Source organism: Falco peregrinus, chromosome 9 (assembly GCF_023634155.1).
Source record: "Falco peregrinus isolate bFalPer1 chromosome 9, bFalPer1.pri, whole genome shotgun sequence".
NCBI lineage: Eukaryota > Metazoa > Chordata > Aves > Falconiformes > Falconidae > Falco > Falco peregrinus.
The window spans coordinates 6,741,578-6,763,624 of NC_073729.1; the positions used below are offsets into that span (position 1 = coordinate 6,741,578).

Below are 22,047 nucleotides of genomic sequence, written 5' to 3' on the forward strand. Positions count from 1 at the left end.
CTCTTGTGACAATACCTTTCCTGTTCTATTCCAGGTTTATTTGGCATTGCAAGCAGTATGTATTAATACTGTCCTGGAAAGTACTTAGGCTGGAAATGGGTCCGGTCTTGCAGATGGGTTGCTTAACTTTTGTACGTATCTTCTGACTCCTGCCACCGTTCTTTGTGTCTAGCTCTCCTGATTTCTGAGGACCGTGTGGTTCAACTGAAAACATTCCAGATCAGGAACGAGCATGTGCTCTATATTTAGTCATGTCATCAGCAGCACCATTGTGCAAATTGCTTATCTTTCTTAACTACAGCAAGGATTGTCCTTCCTCCTCCTGTAAGTAACAGACATCTTTACATTCAAATGGTTGCAACATACTCTTTCTGTGAGCTAGACAGCCATTTGATAATAGTGCCTTTTAGTAGGTATCAGGTGATGACAATTTTTGACGTCCACCTATTTCCAAAAATCTCAACATTTTGAAATAGCTTCAGTTTCCATAGAAATGTAGGCTGAAGGGGACTGTGAGAGATCATCTGTTCATAGCTCCTGCTCTGAGACAAAATAAGTACACTTAGAATCTCCCTGACAGAAGTTTTGTCTGGGCCAACCTTTAGAAATTGGTGAAGGGAATACCACGACATTTCTACTTAAGTCTCTTTTACCACTACTTACCTTTTGGAAAATTTCTGTGTAGTATCTATGTTCAAATTTATCTTCGCATAAATCAAGCTGATTTCTTTTCACCCTGAAATGGATGAACATGGCATAAAATTGATTGGTATGTATTAAAAACTATAAACTGTATTTTCATTTTGAAAGAATACAATAAGATCTTTTTGTTATCTTCTTTGCTTTGCCCACCCAGTAAGGTCATATTTGTTCTTTCTTTTCCTTGAATATTTTAAATTTGTCCTCTTCTTGTTGTAAACAATTTTTGGACCTCAAAGTTAAAAAAAACCCCACAAATCAAAATCCTTCTGCATGTTTGCTCTATTTCTTTGTAGTGTTCCTTTATTGTACAGCATGACATAGGCTCTAGCTGCGCATGGCCATTTTTTGTTTTTCAGGTTACTGAAGAATCCTGTTGATGTCACTATTTTTGTTCTGCACTGAGATACTGGCATTAGGTAATCAATTACATACATTATCTTCTTTTCTTTAAAATTCCTTTTGAAGAGAAGCTACCCAGAAGTGTCCTACTAAATGTCTGAAGTCTACCATTTTTGTGGGTTCAAACTTGCAGCAAGTTTGGGGACCACAGCATGTCTCCTTGAGCTACCCAGGGACAAAGGAATTTATTATTCTTACTGTGCTATTTTTGGAATCATTAATAGTGTTCTCTTGAGATGGCTTTTTCCCTGGAAGTTCAACAGTGAAAGTTGTTTTCCCTAATTTGAACAAATACAGCATGTCTAGTCCTTGGTGAAGTTCCTCCATTGTCTGAAGAAGTGTTGCAGTTTTGGAGAAATGGCATCTGAATTTTTCCTGGAATGTGAGTTTGCCTAATTTCTCCAAGATCTCTTTCATATTTCCCCTATTGTCCGATTAACATATTCTTCTACTTGTAAGAATCAGTGTTTTGATTTCTCATCTCTTAAGCACTTGCTACGTGGGAATCTCACTGCACAATCTTGAAGAACTGTTTGGTTGCACAACCTATGTTTGAATGTAATCAGAAAAAGAATTGGGCAAACTGATCCCAAATTGTCTCATGAATTAATCTGTCTCACCGTAAAACCTTTTGTGATTTTAATTCTCAGCTGTTCTGAGCATAGCTGGTAAATCGTGCTAAAAGGCATATTACAGATTTTGCATTATGGCTTATGAGCATTCTTAACCAGGATTTAATAATTTAGGTTCGTTGCTCCTCAAACACTCTGCCTGCCCGGCCTCACACCTTTTGTAGGCAGTGCTTGTCCTTTAAAAAATGTACAGGCCACAACGAAAAAGTTGTAACTAGCAGGTTTTTCTATGCATTGTATCTCACTGCAGTTAAGTTTCCTGAAACAGCAGCAGCTTTTGACCTTTAAGACCATCAAATTCAATTTTATTCAATTCTCAGAAAAACAGGGAATAGATCATTAGAGTACACAGCAGCCTGAAATCCAGCTGTGATTCTGTAACCTCCTAGACACTGAATCTAGTTGTGACTGATGGAAATTGTACCTTAATTTTTTTGTTGGAAATTCTTATATAATATCTTCAGTATTATTTCCAGATTCCTACTCCATGTTTTGTTGAAAAGTTATAGTATACAGATGTAAATGTGCAGGGAGACATGCAGACCAGAATGGGGCAAGGGATGGTGGTGTGTGCAATAAAAGTACAAAAAAAGGAAATGAGAAGATTTGGGTGTTGGCACTGACAGGGTGAGGCTGGGTTGTAAGGGTGAGGGCTGAAAAGAAAGGGATGAGGTAGAAAGGATGTTCATATTCAGTTGTTTGATTTTATTCTGGAAATAGCGAAGTGTAGATACAGATTTTGGCATACTTTAAAATATATCACTGTTCTCCCAAGGCAGAAGAAACTTAACGAAGTCATCCAAAAAAGTGCTCCCAGGGGATGCAGACAGAGCAAGTAATGCTAGCAATGCATTTATACACAGCTGCCAAACGTGGGTTCAAACTTGCAGTATCCAGGGACCTCAGCACGTCTCCTTGAATTACCCAGTTATCAACAAAGGGAGCCTTAAATCTCCTAGCTTTTATTAGACCCTTAATCTTGTTGAATAGCATATTTCACTTTCTGTAGCCAAGTGCCTGATACTGTGGCCTGAAACTCCTAACTTAACCCCAGATGGCTTCTTCCAGATACTGCCTTCAGAGAGCAATGAATGACGTCTAGTAGAAAATAAAAGTGGATGAGATCAGCCAGGGAGGACTGGAACCAGAGCTCAAGCACCAGCTGTATGCAGGGAAAAAAAAAAAGTATCAGAAGATACTGGTAATCTTACTAATGAATGATGTCTGGAGGCATTCTTCCATCAGGGCTGTAAATCACAAACCTACCTCTTGATGAGGCAAATGTAAGTCAGCTTGTAAACCTTTATGAATTTAAAGTTTTCATCTTGATCTTACTTTGAGAAGTCTGCAAGTTACTGTAATACACCATGCTTTTTCAATAATGCATTTATCCAAAATTAATAGATGTACGTGATAATGTGCTAATGCTGCAGGCACATGAGGCATTAAGTCAAGATTGGTCACATGACAAGGGTGATCAAGTGAAATGGAGCTTCCAACTTGAAGTAATGAAAGTATTTTCACCACAAGAACATGGCAAGGAGTTGCTAAGAGAGGCTGTGGCATTTCTGTCCCTGGAGGTTTTCAGATCCTTACCAGGAGAAAGCCCTGAGCCACCTGGCCTAAATTCAGTGCTGACCCTGCAGGAGGTTGCGCGAGATGACCACCTTCTCCTTCATTGCAAGAACTGAGGAGAATCAATGAAATAGGAGCAGGGTTCAAAACGAACAAAAGGAGGTGATTATTAATACACAGTTCAGTTAAGATGAGCATTAGGAGCACTCTGCTACTGGTTGTTTTGGATGATAGAAGTTATGTGGGCTGTAGTCTGGACGGGTTCACAGAAGAGATCCATTGGGAATTACATAATGGAAACAATGTCTTGCTCAAGAGCCTCTGAGCACACAGCCTCTGAAGGCAAGCAGTAGATGTAGACACCAGAGTTAAGGGAAGAAGGGAAGAAGCTGGGTAGGTGCATGACTGTCTCTTGCACTCTTTCCTGGCACCTGGTCTTGTCAATATCCGAGACAAAATACTAGGCTAAACAGACTTTTAGTTTGACCTAGTACAGATGTTTTTAGGACCCAAAATCCACAACACAGTAATGTTTATCCAATTAAGTTACTATTCACTGTAAGTGGAGACTGTCTTGTCACAGTGGTCTAGTGGCTAAAGTGTGGTGGAGTTACAAGCTAACATCAATGAGTTCATACAGCTGACAGCATGAAAGATGTGCTCCACAGCATCACAGTAAATTAACCTCTCCAGAGCAAGGGTTTGTCTTATCTCTTCTGCACAGATCTAAACATGCAATGATACTAAGCAACTTGTGTTTGATTTACTTTGTAACTGCATGAGAACTGACCTTATTGTGGGTTCTGTGATAACTCACATCTCATCACAACATTACCAGAATAACTCAAAATTGTTAGGATTTCAAAGAAAAGCAGCTCACAAGTTTAAGTTTTAGAAATTTTAATCAAAATTCTGGCAGGATAAAGGCTAGAAGATGCTCTCTCCTGCTTTTTAATTACGGATAAACTAAAAATCTGTGAATTGTTGGAAGATGACAGTACTGAGAAAGAACCTTTGATGGTGTGATGTCAAGGGAATTAGTCTATAGAAGTTAGGAATATTTCTGCAGGTATAAGACTCTTCTAGGCTTTACAAAACTCCCACCAAACTCTCGATTTTGCCAATCTTCCTCAGAGAAACCTTCCTCCTATCTGCAGGGCAGGTCTGCAGGGGACGAGGAGGGAGAGAGAGAGAGAAAGCGGGGGGAGGGAGGGGTGAGAACTTCGCGTGGGAGGAACCCCATGCTTTCTCATCTGCAACTGAAATCAAACCACTTCCCGACATTTAGCCTGTAATGTGTTCCACAGCAATGACCATTTGTGGTCTAGTATACTGTCATCTTCTCCAACATGGCCAACAAGGGAGCCCCACACAATGCCACCCTGATGCACCATACCTGCACTTTGTTGTCTGAAACTCCCTGTGAAACAGAGCAGTCCTTTCTCTTCCCATTGCTGACACGTTTCATGCCTCCTCCTTTCTTCTGATGATGTCTTTTGGTTATTTAGAAGAAGAAAAAGTATACATGTGATATTTCCCCTGTACTGCAGCACCCTCCCTGCTGCGTGGGTTCTCCCTCTCCCTCACCGCCATGCTCTCAAGTCTCCTCTGGTTTTCTTTACTCACCTGTCCCAGTCAAGCCTACCTACTCTTTCCCACCCCTCTTTGCAACTTGTCTTCCCCTGTTTAACGCAATCCTTCTATCCCAAGCTCGCAAACATCCCACTTCCCGCCTTTTTGATCCTTCTCTCCCCCCAGTATCAGAACAGCAAAGAACCCACAGAGCCGTGCTTGGCTCCACCACCACTGCCCTCGCTGGAGGAAGTGGGTGCAGATCTCCCCTCCCTGACCCTGCCTTGGCATCCTCACCACCCTCACCGTGGTTACCACCACGGCCAAGGTGCAGGCCGGACTCCTCGCCTGGGAGCCCCCCTGGCTCTGCTGGCTGATGCTGAGGCCCAGACGAAGAAGTGCCAGGGTGCTGCAGCAGCCTGGCCAGCGCAGGCCTGGCCTGTCCCACCTGCTGTCCCCGAACCGTGCTCCCATGGGCCCACGGCCTGGCCCACAGCCCTTCACTCCTTTGCTGGAGCTTCCTGCAGACCAGCACCAACAGAGATCCCTGTGCCACCGCTCCGGGCTGGGAGCGAGGGATGCGCAACGGCAATCCACCCAGCAGGCTCTCTCCTGTTACCGCTCCCTCCTTTCTAGGTCATTGATGAACATGGGCACCGGCACGGGTCCCTTGCGACACTGGTGGCAGCTCTGCTTTGTGGACTGACTGTGACTGACGCTCCACTGTCTTCTCACCTTGCAGCGATCGCCCCTGCACCCGAGGTGCGAGGTCCCCGCGGCCCTTCTCCCCTCACGCTGCACCCCGGGACAGGCTGGGAGCCAGGTGCCGGCACCCCCGTGCTCACCCTGCTGCCCCGGGCTGCCGGCTGGCCGGGGGTCCGAGCCCGGCGCCGGAGCGCGGCCCGGCCACGCCGCCGAGCGCCTCAGGGGGGGCGCGGCCCCCAGCCCGCCCCGCGGCCGCTCCCGTTCCCGCCCGCGCCACCGCCCCAGAGCCCCCCCCCGCCGCCCTGTGAGGCGGAGGCGGCCGCGGGGGGCCGCTGCTCCGCCGGGGCGTGAGGGGACGGGGCCAGCAGCCCCCGCGGGGCCGGGCGGGCGCGGGGACAAAGCCGGCCGGCGCCGCCCGAGGCTGCCGCCTTCGCGTCGCCCTCGCTTCCCCGGGGCAGGCGCCGGCCTCCCGAGGGGCGGGAGGTGTCGCCCCTCACCCGCGCCGGGGCGCCGCGCCTCCGGCGGCCGCAGTGGCGCTGCCGAGCAGGGCCGGGCGCTGGGCGCCGAGCGCCGGCCGCCCGCCCGCCCGCACCCCCTCCCCGGCCGGCTGGCTGGCTGGCTGCGCGCACGGCGAACATGGCGGCGGCGGTGGGGCGGGACACTCTACCTGAGCACTGGTCCTACGGCGTCTGCAAGGACGGGCGAGTCTTCTTCATCGAGTAAGGAGGTGCCGGGGGGAAGGGGCGCGGGGACGGGGGTGGCCCCGCTCCCGCTCGCCCGCCGTCGCTAACAGGTGCATGTTTTCCGCTTCCCTCTCGCAGCGACCTGACCCGCAGCACCACTTGGCTGCACCCGCGCACCGGGGAGCCCGTCAACTCCGGCCACATGATCCGCTCAGGTGGGTGCTGGCCGGGCCGCCCTCCCGCCGGGCACCGCTAACGGTGGCGCCGCGCCCCCTCCTCACCCCCCCGCCCCCCCCCCCCTCCCGCGGGCGGTGAGGCGTCTCAGGGGCGCGGGCGAAGTTCTCACCCCTTCCTCCCCGCTTTCTCTCTCTCTCTCTCCCTCCCCGTCCCCTGCAGACCTGCCCCGCGGATGGGAGGAGGGCTTCTCCGAGGAGGGCGCCAGCTACTTCATCGAGTGAGTACTGCCCGGCCCCGGCCCCTGCCCGCCCGCGGGGCCGCCTCAGGCGGAGCGGAGGGCGCCGGGCCTTCCCACCCCGGCTCCCCTCCCCAGCCCGCCGCGTCCGCCGCCTAATTAATGATCAACGTGAGGGAAAGTGACGACGAGGTGTGCGGTGGCGGGGGAAAGTTGGCCGGCGGGATGCGGGCTGTGCAGCGCCGTGCCGTGCCGCGCCGCGCTGTGCCGTGCCGCGCTCTCCCGGCGGCGGGCAACAGGTCTCCCCCAGCGGCTCCGTTCTTCGCTGGCTGTTTTTGTGCTGGGTCCCCCGCCCTCCTGGTATGCAAAGTGCGGTTTGTGGCAGGTGGAGCGTTGCATTGCCGAGCGCCGGTCATGGATGAAGGTGGATCGTTGTGTTTTGTTTTGTTTTTATATGTTTATTTTAAACGGCTCGTGGCTGTGGATGCGGCACCGGGAAGTTTTGCAAGCGAAAGGCTTTAGGGGTTTCTTCCCAGAGACGGGGCTGAACAGATGAACTTCTGTGGCCACCATCGTGTCTTTTCATGCAGCATATCTTGCTCAGAGAATGGTTAAAAAGTTGAGATGTGCCTCCTTTAAGGCGCTTGTATTCCGTGAGATGCAAGCCCGTTGTAGTCAAATCAGGTAATTAACGGACCTTCTTCCAAGCATCGCATGTATAAGGCTTTTACAAATGTAAAAACTGATGTAAAAAGTAGAGATGTAATCAAATCAGTACGACTCAGGTATACCTTGGATATAGGCTTGTGTGTCACTTGTGGTGTCTTTGAATTTTCCATTGGAAATGGATGCATGACAAATGCAATGAAACTAACAGAAAAAGATTGGAAAACACTCATGCTATCTAACTCATCAGTGCTGGGCTGGCATGGTTAAGCCAGGTCATTGAGTACAGTCACCTACAGGTGCTGACAGCTGTGTCACAAATACGTAGTTTTGAAACACTTGCAGAGTATACCCCAAAACCTTTGACAAACTTGAGTTTTTTAGTTAGGATCAAACTTCAAAACTATACTGGGCCAGATGAAGGAGGAATTGACTGAAGGCATCATAAATACCTCATGTGCTAGGATGTTTGTTAGATAAAATTCCAGATGATCCTAAAATGTCCTTTTTTTTTCCCCTACAAAGGAGAAAAAAAGGCTGTCAACCCTTTTTGGCTGAGCCAGAGAATTCCTTACAGTGTTGGACTGGGCAGTGAGTTTAGCCCTCAACTCGTGAACCAGAGGTAGCAGGAAGGCACTGGAGCAGCCACCCTTTAACTGTGGCCAGTGCCTTGAAAGAAAGGAATAAAAGTTCTGGTTACATAGGAGGCCGATGTAACTCTAAAATAGGATAGCTGTACAGTCTCTAAATGGAATGTAAACAGATCCTTTGCACAGATATATCAACACAAGCTTCTTTCTTCTTCGTAGGAATACATTTATTTGTTTTTCTGTCCTTTCCAGAAGCTTACTAGTATGATTCTAAAACTGCTTGAATTCCTTGTCCCAGCTGCTCTGTTTGGAAGTTCATTCTTGTGTCTTGTTTGTCAGGCAATTACAAAACTTAATTTCTGATCCATTAAATTACAGTTGTGTGCAGTGCATTGTTGTAACTTGTGCTAATAGCATTCTTTATCATGGACCGGAATTGCTGCAGGAAATGAAATGTGGATATGGAATCGAGTGTGTATTTTACAGAGCAATTGGATAAAATCGACCATCTTCAGCCAAGCAAAGTTTTTTAAGCAACAACAGTAATTTTTTGACATAAATCTGTTCAGCTGTACTGCTTCAGACCAAAGATTCACCTGTATCCAGTATCCTCTTCAGTGGTGATACTTCCCCCACCCAGCGCTGCTCTAGCCTCTCTATTTTCAGTTCAGAGGCTTCCTGAGCCAAGTGGAATTTCTCAGGTTTTCTTCCAAGAACTTACTGACCTCTCCTTGTGCTCACATAAACATCAGCATCCTTAGATGAGGATTTTCATACCTCACTGCTTTGTTCATTCCTCCTATGCTGATTCCACGTGATGAGTTCTCAGCTTACAGAAAAGGTTACTGGTCCCTAAATGCATAATTTCACATGTTGTACTACTAAATTCCATTTTCTGGCATTCCAGCTCTCAAAAACCATGAGCTCTCCTGTATAATTACCCAGTCCTCTTCGTACTGGTGACAGTTTTCAGTCTGGTGTCATCCACAGAAATTTCATGAGCACATTGTCCCTCCTTGGCCAATTTGTTGAAGGGTGTCAGGAGGAATGATACAAGTAACCCTTCTCTCTTATGATAATTTCCACTGTTAATGCACCTGTTGTAGTTTTTGCTCTTTGGTCAATTTCTTTATGTATCTTGTAAGTCTTATTTCTATTTTAAATATTATTGAAGTATTTTTTAAAATTAAAATATTACTAAGTAGTATTTCCGTTTAAAATATTTTAATGTATGACACAGTATCAGACATTTTATTTAAATGTGTATAGGCTGACTACACTTACATAACTGATTTCTGGTATTAGAGAAAACATTACATGTGAGCAGTCTTTGACTTCAGCTAATCGTATGTCCATTTACTTCCATGTCTTTATTACTTCCTTCAATACTATGGACAGTCTTGAAGCATCATATAGTAAACCAAAGATCTGTAAGCAGGTCAAGCTTAATTTCAAAACCAGGTAAGCTCTTTTTCCCCTTTCCAGATACCAGGAGTTTGAAAATTTCCAGAACTCCAGTTCTGTTGGATAGAAGCTTTCAAAATCTATGTGCTCTGGTTTATAATGTTTTTTGTGTATCAGTGCTGTGCTATGGTTAAGCAGCTGCCCTTTAGTTTAAGGGGGACGTGGTTATTTACTTGAGAAGTTTTTCTGAAATCACATCCCCTCTTAGTCTTGTTTTGCTCCGCTAAATAAGCAGAGTTCTTTGTCCAGCCCTTTAAAAAGGGTGGTCTGTCTGATTATCCTGTAGTTCTTCTCTGCACCTCTTGCGATATGAAGTCATCTTTCCTGCATGTGAGTTAACGGAATTGTATGCTGGAATGAGCTTTTTGAGACACTCAAACAACAAAAGGGCTTTCTTGGCTCTAAAAATTTCCCAGCTTTCTGCATTTTAGGTTGTTTGCCTATTTGGGGAAGACACCCACGCTGACAACACATGTAAATGCTGCCAATTGACTGATACATTCAGATCTTTCTTTTCTGTTACTGCTTTAATTTCCAAGAGTGTAACTTATACTAGGAAGCCATGTGTGAAGCTACATTCCAGTTCTTCCCATTTATGCATGTTCAAGTCTTCCTGGATGATTTTCTCTGTTTTGATTATTCTTGAGGTTTTCTTAGTAGTGGCAAATCCTATTACCACAGTGTTGGCTTTTATGATAAAACCACTAAATGAAACATTAGACACACGATGTACAAACTTTTTGGGGGTTCCATGTAGTAGTTTTGGTAAAATCTGGGTTTTTCTTTTGTGGCTTATTTGCAACTTAAATAGCTTGTCCTAATGAGAAAACGGGATAGCTTTCTATACCATTTTATAGCTTTCCACATACATAGCCTCGGCATCTTTGTTACTCTTAATCAAAGAAAGACATGGCATGATCAGCTATACTCAATCTAGATACCAGTTATGAAAGGCTGCAATTTGGTCATCACTGCTTGTGAACTGTTAGACTTTTTTCATTAATGTGACTTTATTTTCTCTTATCTTCAAGTGACAAAAATGTGTAAAACCAGCAATTTAACTTTTTTCTTAAAACCAAAAAACCCTGAGTGTTCAATTTGGTATGCCAACCTTTGTTCTATTTTAAGAGGAACATCGATTCAGGCGTGGTCGCAGGACTAGATGTTTCTTTGTCTAACAGCATCATGGATGTTGTGTTTTCTGACTTCGAGTGCTGAGGATAGCTCACACCACTCTTTCCCGTCTCTTTTTTTTTGCTTGTTTCCTCTGCTGATGTTTTTGAAATGTGTTTGTTGAGTTTTATGTTAGAAAAGGTTGCAGAATGGTTGTTGCTGCTGAGTGTATGTGGAATTGAATAAGGACTTGCTCTGGTTTGTTTCTGGTAGTTGGGTTGCTGATGTGAAGTGGTAACTGGTTGCAGCGTCTCTTTTTGGGGAAGGAGATTTGACATGCAGCCAAGAGACTGCTGGAAAACCAGTGCATGTATGCATTATAATCCACCCTTTTGTTACCTTTTGCTGCTTATCTTTTTCTGATCATCCAAAAGACTGAGGGAAGTTGGAAAGCTGGAATGCTTTTTTTGTTACCTTCTTATAGCTTTGAAAGATTGAGACGGGTATTTGTGTGAAAGGATCCATTCTTCCAGTATTAGATACCTAACTGACTTGTATTAAAGTATGCTAAAAAAAGTGTACTGGTGTTGTAGAGGCTGTTTTAGACCGCTGCGGTAATATTTTACATCTGAAAGGTAGTATTGTATTCAAATTCTAGTCTAAAATTAAGAACAAAAAAGTGGAAATCAGCACTTAGGTATCTGAAGCTTACCCTGTGTTTGTTTGTTTGTTTATTTTTTTTTTTTTATGATATCAGTTTTTAGTCCAACTTGGCCTCTTCAGTTAACAGTGGATGTACAAGAAACAAAACTTAATGAAATCACGATTGTTCATAGCAGTAGTCTGTAAACTGCAACTGTTATTCTTTAATTCTTTTATTTAGCTTTTACTGTATGTAGGAAGTACGCATGGTATGTATTTCAAGTATGTGGAAATAGTAAACTAGCGAAGAGCACCAAACTGAAGTCTGCCTTGGTAACTTTGGTTCTCCTGTGCCAAACGTGTATGCTCAGATATCATGTCACTGAACACCATACCAGAGCTCAAATTTACCCAGTGTGGGCTATAGAGGATACCCAATTAATGATTATTTAATCAGAGAAGTCCAAAGGAGAAGAGACCATCTGGATTATTTAGTTTAGTCCTTTCAATTATCTGATAAAATTGTTTTATAATCTCATTAAGAAACTTAATCAACAAGTTTCTTCTGCCCTGCAGAAATTCCTGTCTTCTCCGCTACTCCTAGTAGGATGTTGAAGATTGTTTCTTTTTAGTGGCTGTTTAGGTGAGCTAAAGTACTGCTTACTCTGTGTGTTTTGTGTCCTGCTGTAAATGCAAATTACTATTATTTTTTTTCTTGCTCTGTTTACCATGATGGTTATTGCTGTAGAAGCAAAAGATTTTGGAGCACTTAACCACTGTAAGGAGTAGTGATGTCCCTCATGATGACATCTTCGATATAGATGTTCTTTATGGTTCCTGAACCGGTGCTTAGATAAAAGATGTCAAGTAGTGTATAAGTAAGTATATGAACCAAGATGAAACCCACCTGTGAGGAGGTGGCCTGCGGAGTACTTCCCTCTGCCATTGCTGAGTATAACCAGTTTGTGTGGAGTTCCTGAAGTGGAATAAAAATTATGTAGCTGGAACCACATGAGAACTTCACCAACCAAAAGTGAAGATGTTTACACTGTCGCTAGCAAATTTGTGGATAGTCTCTGGCAAAATGAAAGGATGTAAAATGTCATGGAGAGACTTTCAGGGAAGGAAACGTGGACTTGTTCCACGGCAGCGGGTAAAGCTCTAGTTTGGATCAATCTGGAGGCACCACATGAAGTAGTCTGTGGGTTATGACTGGTTACTAGAATTTCATCAGGAGTCGCCCTTGAGGGGACTAGAATTCACTGAGGTAATTTGGGCAGGTGGAAAAGCAGACATGAAATTGAGAGGTGGAAGAGAAGCGCTGGAGTTGGTTTTTGTGCTGCAATCTGAGGGCTGGGAAGCTGTCCCAGCCTGCAGTTCTGCAGGAGCCAGAGGTGGTCTGGAGCGGCCTCTACTGGCTCGCTGGCAGGAAGGGAAAAGCTGCCAGGATGGGAGTGAAGCGGTGTTGGTGCTTTTTGTTCCTATTTTTAATTTCTTGTAAGAAAGCATTCCCGTTTTGGCAGCTTCTATGAGTTTCTCTGTATCTCCTCTCTTGTCCGTTGTTCTCCTGCTCTGAGCGTGATCAGACAGCCTGTTTAATAAAATAAAAGCTGGGAATATTGGGCCTGCTGGGTAGTTACAGTAGCTGTTTCATTCAAGTTGAGGAAACAATTAAGTGTCCTTTTTTGGTGACAGTTAAAATGAGAGATCACTTGTTAAAGAGTGAAATAAACACAGATAGATTTGTACTCAGGCAGAGATTGCTGACAATTGCAGGCAGCAGAAGTACTTTGTAGTTTAGCTCCCAGAAAGCCAGAAGAGGATACATTCATGCTGCCTGAATTTCAGAGTGCCCTCTGGAAGATCAGGCTTGGAGCTCTGCATAAGGCAAATGTCACATGCGGTTTGATTCAGCGATGTACATGAATGAAAAGGAACATTATGGAATGAAGAGGAACATGGTGTGCATTCCTTAGGTGAAGGAGGGGTGTATAAGAGGTGGTGCTGGGTTTTGGTTTTGCCTTTGTATTATTTTTTTTTAGCAAGGCTGCATGCAAAAGTATGCAGCTTGGATTGTGAATCCTTGTTCGCCTTTTTTCCGAAATACAGACTCGCTGGAAAACTGATCACTGACTACCTGAGGAGCAAGGATAACAGATACTTAAAGCGTAGTTTCCATTAACTTGAGATGTTGTTTTGGGTGTTGAAGTCTTCTGAAAATCAAAGTTGTCTGGGAAACAGGGCAACATTCTGTTGTTCTGGTTGGGGTTATATGGCTTCCTTGCATTGTAGCCCAGAAACAAAGGTGTGAATTGGTTCTTCAGAACTGCTAGCATCCGTATTTCATTCAGTATGTAATCTAGCTTCTTTAACATGAATCTGCCAGAAAAACTTCATTCATTCAGCCTCTTTCTTGAAGTGTTCCACTTCTGCATTCATGGAATCTCTGTGCAGGTAAACGTGCATATGTTTTAGGAAGCTGCATTTTGCAGCAAGTGTTTCAATATTTCTAAAAGTCTGTTCAAAATGTAAAGATTAAAAATAAATGCAGTTGGACTGTAGGTATTGATATAGTCTTGAAAATAGTTTTCATAATCTTGTATTACATTTCAGACTGCTTTTAGAAGTGTGCAGTATGCCTACCACATCAGATGAGGAAATAGATAAGCTATTCAACACTTCGAATGGTACAGATTAAATGTACTGCTTCAGTATTGTAGTGCTGCATCCCTGCAAAGACCAGCTTGAATAATGTGGTGCCACATTTACTTAATATCTGATTCGATCTGGTATGAGTGTACATTCTAATTTACTGTTAAATCTAATTTGTTTTGTCTTTGCCTCCTAGATGTGCTTTTTAAAAAAGCTTTTTTATGACCTTGGCTTGCGTAATGGTAAAGGATGGGGATAAAACCTCATTTTATTTGTAGTTTGTCTTTTCCTGCAGCATTATTAGGTGGTTTTACAAGGTCTGCTCTGGGATACTGTCTTTAGAAGCAGAACTTTTAATTGAAAAGCAGATTTGTAATTAAAGATGTTAAAATCCAAGAAAAAGCTGGTTAAGAGCCCAACCCTTTTCTTTTTGATTGCCTGCCATGTAGTACTTGGCAAGAACGTCACTGACTTGTCTAGACAGGTACAAAAGCTTGTTACCAATATGTAGTAGGTATGTGCTTTTCTGCCTGAAGTTTTCTGTTTAAACCCTTGTTTTCCGTATTGCTTATCTGTGTCTTTAAAGGATTTATCTTTAGTTTAATAAAAAGTACAACCAAAACCACCAAAACTTTTAAAATGAGATCTGGATACACTGTTGAAACAAAGCATTTGAGTAATAGCTGGATTTTATTTACCATTCTTTGTCAAGTGAGGACTTTTAATACATTTTTATTTACTTCCTAGAGTCCAAATATCCTTTACTAAGCGAAGAGTACTGAGCATTTTGAAAATACATGTCGATTCTGCAACATGCAGGTGACTTTTTTTCGAGGAGCTTTGTATAGACTGTCTGTCAAAGATGACTAAACAGAAAAGCTGCTGTTATTTTTTATGTTGTTTCATCTGAAAAAATATAATTATTGGCTTCTTGTAAGCTGCATGTTTGTTTCAAAATGTCATAGTGAATGTTGTCTACCTGGACCTTAGTAAAGCCTTCGGCACCGTCTCCCACAGCATCTCCTGGAGAAAGCGGCTGCCCACGGCTGGGAGGGGTGTGCTCTGCGCTGGGCTGGAAGCTGGCTGGACACCGAGCCCAGAGCGCGGCGGGGAATGGAGTTACACCCCGCTGGCACTGGGCACAAGCGGCGTCCCCAGGGCTCGGTGCTGGGGCCGGTCCTGCTTAATGCCTTTATCGATGATCTGGGCGAGGGGATCGAGTGCTCCCTCGGTACCTTTGCAGACAACACCAAGTTGGGGGATGTGTTGATCTGCCAGAGGGCAGGCAGGCTCTGCAGGGGGGTCTGGGCAGGCTGGGCCGATGGGCCAAGGCCAATAGTATGGGGTTCAACCAGGAGAAGTGCCAAGTCCTGCACTTCGGTCACAGCAACCCCACACAGCGCTACAGGCTTGGGGCAGAGTGGCTGGGAAGTGCTGCCTGGTGGGAAAGGACCTGGGGGTGCTGGCTGGTGGCCAGCTGAACATGAATGAGCCCAGGTGGCCAAGAAGGCCAGCAGCATCCTGGCTTGTAACAGAAACAGTGTGGCCAGCAGGACAAGGGAGGCGATCGTGCCTCTCTACTTAATCCTGGGTTCAGTTTTGGGCCCCTCACTCCAGGAGGGACGTAGAGGTGCTGCAGCGTGTCCAGAGACGGGCAACGGAGCTGGGGAAGGGGCTGGAGCACAAGTCTCATGGGAAGCAGCTGAGGGAACTGGGGGTGTTGAGTCTGGAGAGGAGGAGGCTTGGGGGTACCCTGTTGCTCTCTACAGCTACCTGGCAGGGCTGCAGGCAGGTGGGGGTTGGTTTCTCCTCCCAGATAACAAGTGACAGGACAAGAGGGGAGGTTTAGATCGGGTGTTAGGAACAGTTTTTTCACTGAAAGAGTGATCAAGCACTGGAACAGGCTGCCCAGGGAGGGGGAGGAATCGCCATCCATGGAGGCGTTTAGAAAACATAGATGCAGTGCTCAGGGTCACAGTTTAGGGATGGACTTGGCAGCCCTGGGTTAACAGTTGGACTTGAGAATCTCAAAGGTCTTTTCCAATCTGATTCTATGATAAGGTACGAAACTATGCTATAAAGACATTCAAACATAATAGCCAGTGTTTGCTGTTCAGGAGCTGTCATATTGATGCAGAGTAGCCCCGGCTTAGAGATTTACAAATAATATGGATTTTTAAACTCTGGTAGTTTCCATGTCCCTTACTGAGCAATTTGAAATGCTGCAAGAATATTATTGGTTTTGCCAGGTCATTCAGAGAATTTCAGTAGAAGTATCTTCAAGTTTTGTATGAGATTTAAATAAACCTTGTACCTGATTGGTTTCTGCACAGCAAGGAAACATTCACTCCTGTATACTGACTACAGCAAGGAATCATAGAATCATTTCGGTTGGAAAAGAGCCTTAAGATCATAGAGTCCAACCATAAAGTGAACACTGCCAAGTCCACCTCTAAACCATGTCCCTAAGTGCCAGTTAAGTTAGATACCTCCAAGGATGGGGAATCAACGACTTTCCTGGGCAGCCTGTTCCAGTGCTTAACAACCCTTTAGGTGAAGAAATTTTTCCTAATATGCGATCTAAACTTTTCCTGGCACAACTTCAGGCTGTTTCCTCTCATCTTGTTGCTTGCTACTTGTTTAGAAGAGGCTAACCCCCACCTTGCTACAACCTCTTTTCAGGTAGTTGTAGAGAGCGATCAGCCACCCCCTGAGCCTCCGTTTCTCCAGGCTAAACACCCCCAGTTCCTTCAGCCACACCTCGTAGAACTCGTTCTCAGGACCCTTCAGCTTCCTTGCTCTTCTTTGGACATGGAAGATGGGGTCTCAGTTGTGACTTTCCCTTGGGATGGCTGCAGAGTTAGTAGCTGAGCTGCAGTTGCAGTGTCTGAGCCAGAGGTTCCCCGGGGGCTTGCTGTGCAGGCAGCCCCCTAGCCCTGCGCCCCACTTGGCAGTGGAGGACCAAGGGGCAGGGTGTGCCACATGCCAGGCCCAGCAGCTAGTTCATGGGGTCGTACTGGGCAGGCAGAATCTGTGCTCATCGTTCCAGTTCTAATGATAATAATAGTAAAATACATGCCCCAAACAGTGGAAGTTTGCGGAAGCAGTGTTTAAACTAAGTTTGCTTAAATAAGATACCCATGGTTAGGAGAAGAGAAGGAAAGACGTGAAATAATTTTGGAAATGTAGGCAAGTAGCAAATTGAAAGCCTTTTCATGTGGATTTTGGATGTGTCTATGTGTTCACAAATTAGAAAAGAGATAAAGCATTTTGAACGGTTGGCAGCATGGACTTGAAAAAGCCAGAAGCAGTGTTCATGTTGGATACTATGGACTGTTTCAAACACAGTTTTGGGGGGATTTACAGTAGCCCCCCACAAATCTACGTCCTCTTGCTGCAACTTCTGCAGCGTCAGTATTGCTTATAAGGAAGCTCACAGTTTTTTATTTTTTTGACTGACCAGATGCAGCAGTCGGCTATCGTGCCTGAAATTCTTGTCCTTTCACTGGTCAAACCTGTGGTTCTGGGACCGTAGGCGTAGCTGGGTGGTGAGGTGCTTGGAAGGCTGGACATAAAGACAAGCAGGCAAGGCTCAAGAAGTGACCGATGGAGCTATATGTATTGGCCATCTCTGGGGAGAATAAATTCTTGAATGAGCGGTGCACAGGATGTAAAATTTAGTGATGTGGGAGGGTTGGAAAGCATTGGTTTAAACTAGTTGCAAATAAAGTATTAAATGGTGTTGATAAGTAAGATGGGCTGAAGACAGAAACCAAGGAGGCAAATCAAAGTTTCTGTATATGGATAATGTGACTTTTCCCTCACTAGAAAAGTAGCAGTCCGAGAGAAGGGAGCTACAGGAGTCCAATTTTTGTGCAGCTCATCTTTCTCGTTGGATCTAATAGCTCATTGATACTTGAAGGGGTGTCTCTCAAATACAGCAGTTTGAGGGGTGTCTCTGATTACCAGTGTGCTGGTTGTTCCTGTGTCACTGTGGCTGACAGAGAGCAGAAGCTTAAAAAAACTGGTTTGTAGAAGTCGGATTGTGTTGCTTGAAATTTTGAAAAGTAGTAGCTGTAGATTGTGTTTTTAAGTAATGAGTGGTAAGGCTACAAGAAGTTTTGAATTATTGATGTACAGAACAGAGTTTTGTTTGTGTAGGGAGATGAGAAGACTTGCAAATTTATGTTTAGGCTGTCATACAGCTGTTTCCTGAGTGGTTCTGTAACTATGATGAGGTACATTGTAAATAGACCTGCTACTTTTATTTTTTTTTTTGTATGTGGGAATAGAAAGGAAGTGAATTTTTATAGGTAATGGTCTGCTAGTCAATAATATGTTTGTTTCCTTTAGAAAGAAAATTTCGGGTTATTTATTTCTGATTAATTTTAAGATTTCTGTAATTAGAAGCACAATAAGAGATTCTATTAATGAGCTGGATAAACTGTGGTAATTCCAAATGAGTTAAAGCAGATGGAGTCAGTTTAAGAGTAGTTCAGCGTCAATAGTTTTGTTTTCCCTAGAATGATATATTAACTTTATTTCCTTTCATCTCATCTTCCAGGAATTCCATTAATGATAACATGTTTTCTGCTGTTACCAAGTCTGTATAATCGTTTTGGGTGAAACTGAATTAGAGAAACATACTGAATTAGAGAAACATGCTGAAAATGCTGTTCTGGGTGAATTCTGGCATTTGTAAAACATGTAGGTGAAAATATAAAATAAATTGAGCATGATTGTATGTTCAGTTGATTTAGCAAAGTTCTTAAGTATTCTGTCACAAGGTTTCTTGGTTCTGCAATAGTACAGAAATCTCAGAGATCGTTGTCCTCTGCAAATATATTAAAAATTCTACTGTATTATTCAGTTCTGTGTTTTATTCGGCTCAGCAGCTTCCATGCCAATTAATTTGACATTCCATTTATTTTGGCTACTGAAGTTTGTACTGAAAATGCTAAATTGCAGTATGAGACTTCTGTACCAGGGAGTTGAGTAGAAATATGAGGGAGGTATGAATTCAGAGTGCTATGGTCTGTGAAGAGTGCCCATGTGAAAAATCAGAGTGGAGGAGTAGTGCTAGCAAAGCCCTAATGTTCTTAGTTGATTTGAAGGTAGCATGCTTGTTTCACAGTTGCGTTGTGACTTTCTTCAGTCTTGAGCTCTATTTCAAAAGCTATGAAAAATGTTTAGGAAACATCTGAACCTGCCATTTAGGAATGGATTATTGTAAGAAAAACCAGCCGTCCTGGAAGCTTTTAACAATTTGTGAGGCAAAGAAAACAATTTTGGTCTAATAATCAAAAAAATTACTTTTTGCGGGGAAGCAGAGAGAAGTTGGCATTAGCTGGAGAGTCAGTAGAAGTTACTGTTAGTTGAACTGCTGTCTTCAAGAACAAAATTACTTCTATTTATGAATTATACGCTGCTTGACCATTGAAGTACTTTTGCTTACTTGTAGTTGTTTTTATAATGTTCTGGATTTTTCTGAATTTGCTGTATTAAAGCCTTCAGTAGATATTTCGTGCTGCACCAGTGTTTCCAGGAATTAATGTTTGGTGACCTCGAGCAGAGGTCACAAAGCAACTTAAATTTGGACAGTAAATATGTGGGTCCCACTCATATTTCACGTCTGAAGTTAGCTATAATAAAATGTCTCTTATTAGTACGTGATAAAAATGGATTTTTTAAAATTTCATGATAAACTTTTTTATGAGTGCTTCAGATAATTTTAAATAGTAAATCTTGATTTCATTTTCTATTTTCAAGCTTGTTTTAATCTAGAACCGTGTAAATTTGTTCTTCCATTCCTAGCAGGTCATAAATGCAGAAAGAAAAAGGAGCTTAAGTGTGTTCCTGGTAGTTTTTCTTCACTTCTGATGTAACTGTTGACTGAATTAGTTGAATAAGAGGAAATATTTTCTCTGTGCCTGCCCAGAAGCTAAAACATTAAACTTCTGGAAGTAGTTTAGATGCACAAGAATCACTGTATCACCATATATTATAGGCAGATTAAATTAACAAGGGTGATGTTAAAATAATGGAGTTTCTGATATGATAGGAAAGGTTGTGTCAAATTGCATTTATGTTAAAATACGTTTATAATGATGTGGCTAACGGCTTCTCCCCTTCCCCTGTAAAAAGTATTCTTGAAGCTCAAGCAGGGCAAAGACTGTCTAGTGAAAGCTTTTTTTGTATCTCATGCTGGATACATAAATTTGAGAGGCAAGCGCTTGCCATCTTCATAAAAGAACGTTATAAATGTGCTGCTTCTTGAGGCAAATGGCTTTGAGAAAATATTTTTTGTATTGGATATTTTTCTTGATGCTAGGAAAAAAAAAGTTCTATCTCTTTTTCAAAAGCTTTGGAAAATGGTAGGAGCAGTTCTGTCATAAGTCTTTCCTGGAATTTATGCAGTTTCAGCTGTTAAAAGGTCATTCAGAGATTTGCAGTACATTTTAGGTTGTAGAGGTGGTTCTGTTAATTTTCCTTCATTTTTAAAGCGTGGACCTTTACCGTTGATTGGGGTAAAGACTCTTCACTAGCTTGATATTCAAATAGACTAGGGTAACTCCTACAGTGAAGTTTTAAATTTATTTTTTGACCTTTTAAGGTGGCTAATCATGAGGATGGCTACTGTCTTGTGACAGGTCTAACAATTAGAGGAAGGAGTTTGTGCTTAATCTGAAATAGGGCAGGAGAGGAATGTCCTTTAAAGCTTTCTAGCTCTTAGATTGATGCTCCCACCCCACCCCCCACAATGTTGAAAACAGTTTCTACAGGGCATGAAAAACAGGTTTTAGAGATGTTGTGTTTTGGAAAGCAGCGATTTGAGTGCTTGGAAGAAAGGCAGACCAACCCACTCAAATGGGCTACTGCATAGGATGTAATTAATCATAATGTGGATTTTAAATTTTTTTTTTTTTGTATGGGCTTCTCCTGTAGATTGCCTGCTAAAGAAGCTTATCTTAAATGTCACAGCTGCCTTTTTAAGGTTGACTTGTATAAGGATATCCTGTATCGTACATTGTCTTAATTGCTCAGAGTAGGTACAAACAGGTAAGGGATCTACAGCAGCTGAATGACCTGCCTTCCTTACACAACTGATACTATGATGGTGTAGATACTGTAACCGATGGGAAGTGCCCCCAGTTTCAAGAAAACCGAGATACCTGTGACCTGCGTAATCAGTACCATTTGTTTAAACACGCATACAGTGAATTTGTAAATGACAGACCTTCTTAGCATTCAGCTGCTCAAGGATTATGAGGAGTTGTTTCCTGTAGAGGTTGGGAAATGGAGTTAACCTGCCTGAATGGGTAGGCTGGTGCTCTGGAGAGGAGGCTTGCTGAGTCAGGGTGGGTGGGTACACAGACTTAGAATTTCCTTCCAGAGTCAGAAGACAGAGACCAAGAGAGCTGCAGACGTACTGGGACAGCACTCAGGTTAGTGATCTGGGCTAGATGATGGAGAGAGGAATTTTTGTTATAATACGCCTGATATGCCTGAGGAAGGCTGGTTGAGGAGGAAGCCTCACAAGGCTGTGTACTACTCATCGGAGACTTGTCTTCCAGTCTTAGGTGTGGCTTGACAGCTGTTCTAAGGTAATAAGGAAACTTAGTGATTTCTTTTTCTCTTCTTTCCCAAGCCATACCGCTCCTTTTATATGGGTGTATACACATATACATGTTTTTCTTATATTCTGCAGGCAGTGGAGGACAACATACAACTGTGTGAAAGCTTTGATAGGTTGGGATCTTGACCAGGTAACTCGTTTTGTAGATCTTCCTAAGGCTTGGTTTTACCCCGTCTCTGAGAGTTAATTTTTCCTTTTAGGTAGCAAGACCAGGATGTAGAAAATAAGACAGAGGCCGGGATAACTCTGTAAGGAAATACTGATTTATTGGTTTGAAAAGGGATGAAAAACTTGGTTGTACTTGGAAAGGGCTGTCTGATTGTTAGTGGAAGGACGCAGCTTAATGACTCTTGATTCTCTTGTTTTTGAGAATCTTTACTGGAAATGCTGCGTGAGCAAAATGATCAAAAATCTCTTAAATCCTACTGATTTCCCATGTTGTCATGCTGGGTTGGCAAACTGTCAGCATAATCCTGTGTGGTTTCTGAACTGTCTGAGTAGCTTTGCAGCATGGCTAACAGGGCTTTGTCCCGAGGAATCTGCTCTTATGTTCAGTGTCAGTGATGTGTGTGTTTCCATGACCATCGCGTAGTGTTCTGTAGTC

General features: G+C 43.5%; 1 protein-coding gene and 1 long non-coding RNA gene across 11 annotated transcripts in view; one reads left to right on the plus strand and one right to left on the minus strand.

Annotated features, from left to right (window-relative positions):
* LOC114011833 (uncharacterized) overlaps positions 1–6,367 on the minus strand; it is a 30,199-nt gene extending 23,832 nt beyond the window's left edge. For 5 of the 6 annotated variants that reach the window (XR_008748708.1, XR_008748706.1, XR_008748705.1 and 2 more), the window contains exons 1-3: positions 6,253–6,367; positions 4,705–4,801; positions 664–736 (exon numbers count right to left, since the gene is read on the minus strand). This is a non-coding gene — a long non-coding RNA (uncharacterized LOC114011833). Of the gene's footprint in view, positions 1–663; positions 737–4,704; positions 4,802–5,615; positions 5,810–6,252 lie in introns of those variants that run through there. The other variant, XR_003553929.2, reaches the window with a different exon arrangement.
* Positions 6,100–22,047, plus strand: part of PLEKHA7 (pleckstrin homology domain containing A7) — a 159,983-nt gene continuing 144,035 nt past the window's right edge. For 4 of the 5 annotated variants that reach the window (XM_055813432.1, XM_055813434.1, XM_055813433.1 and 1 more), the window contains exons 1-3: positions 6,100–6,304; positions 6,407–6,483; positions 6,665–6,722. In XM_055813432.1, the coding sequence (XP_055669407.1) occupies positions 6,222–6,304; positions 6,407–6,483; positions 6,665–6,722 (218 nt within the window). In that variant the 5' untranslated portion in view covers positions 6,100–6,221. Of the gene's footprint in view, positions 6,305–6,406; positions 6,484–6,664; positions 6,723–6,846; positions 7,105–22,047 lie in introns of those variants that run through there. The other variant, XM_027785053.2, reaches the window with a different exon arrangement.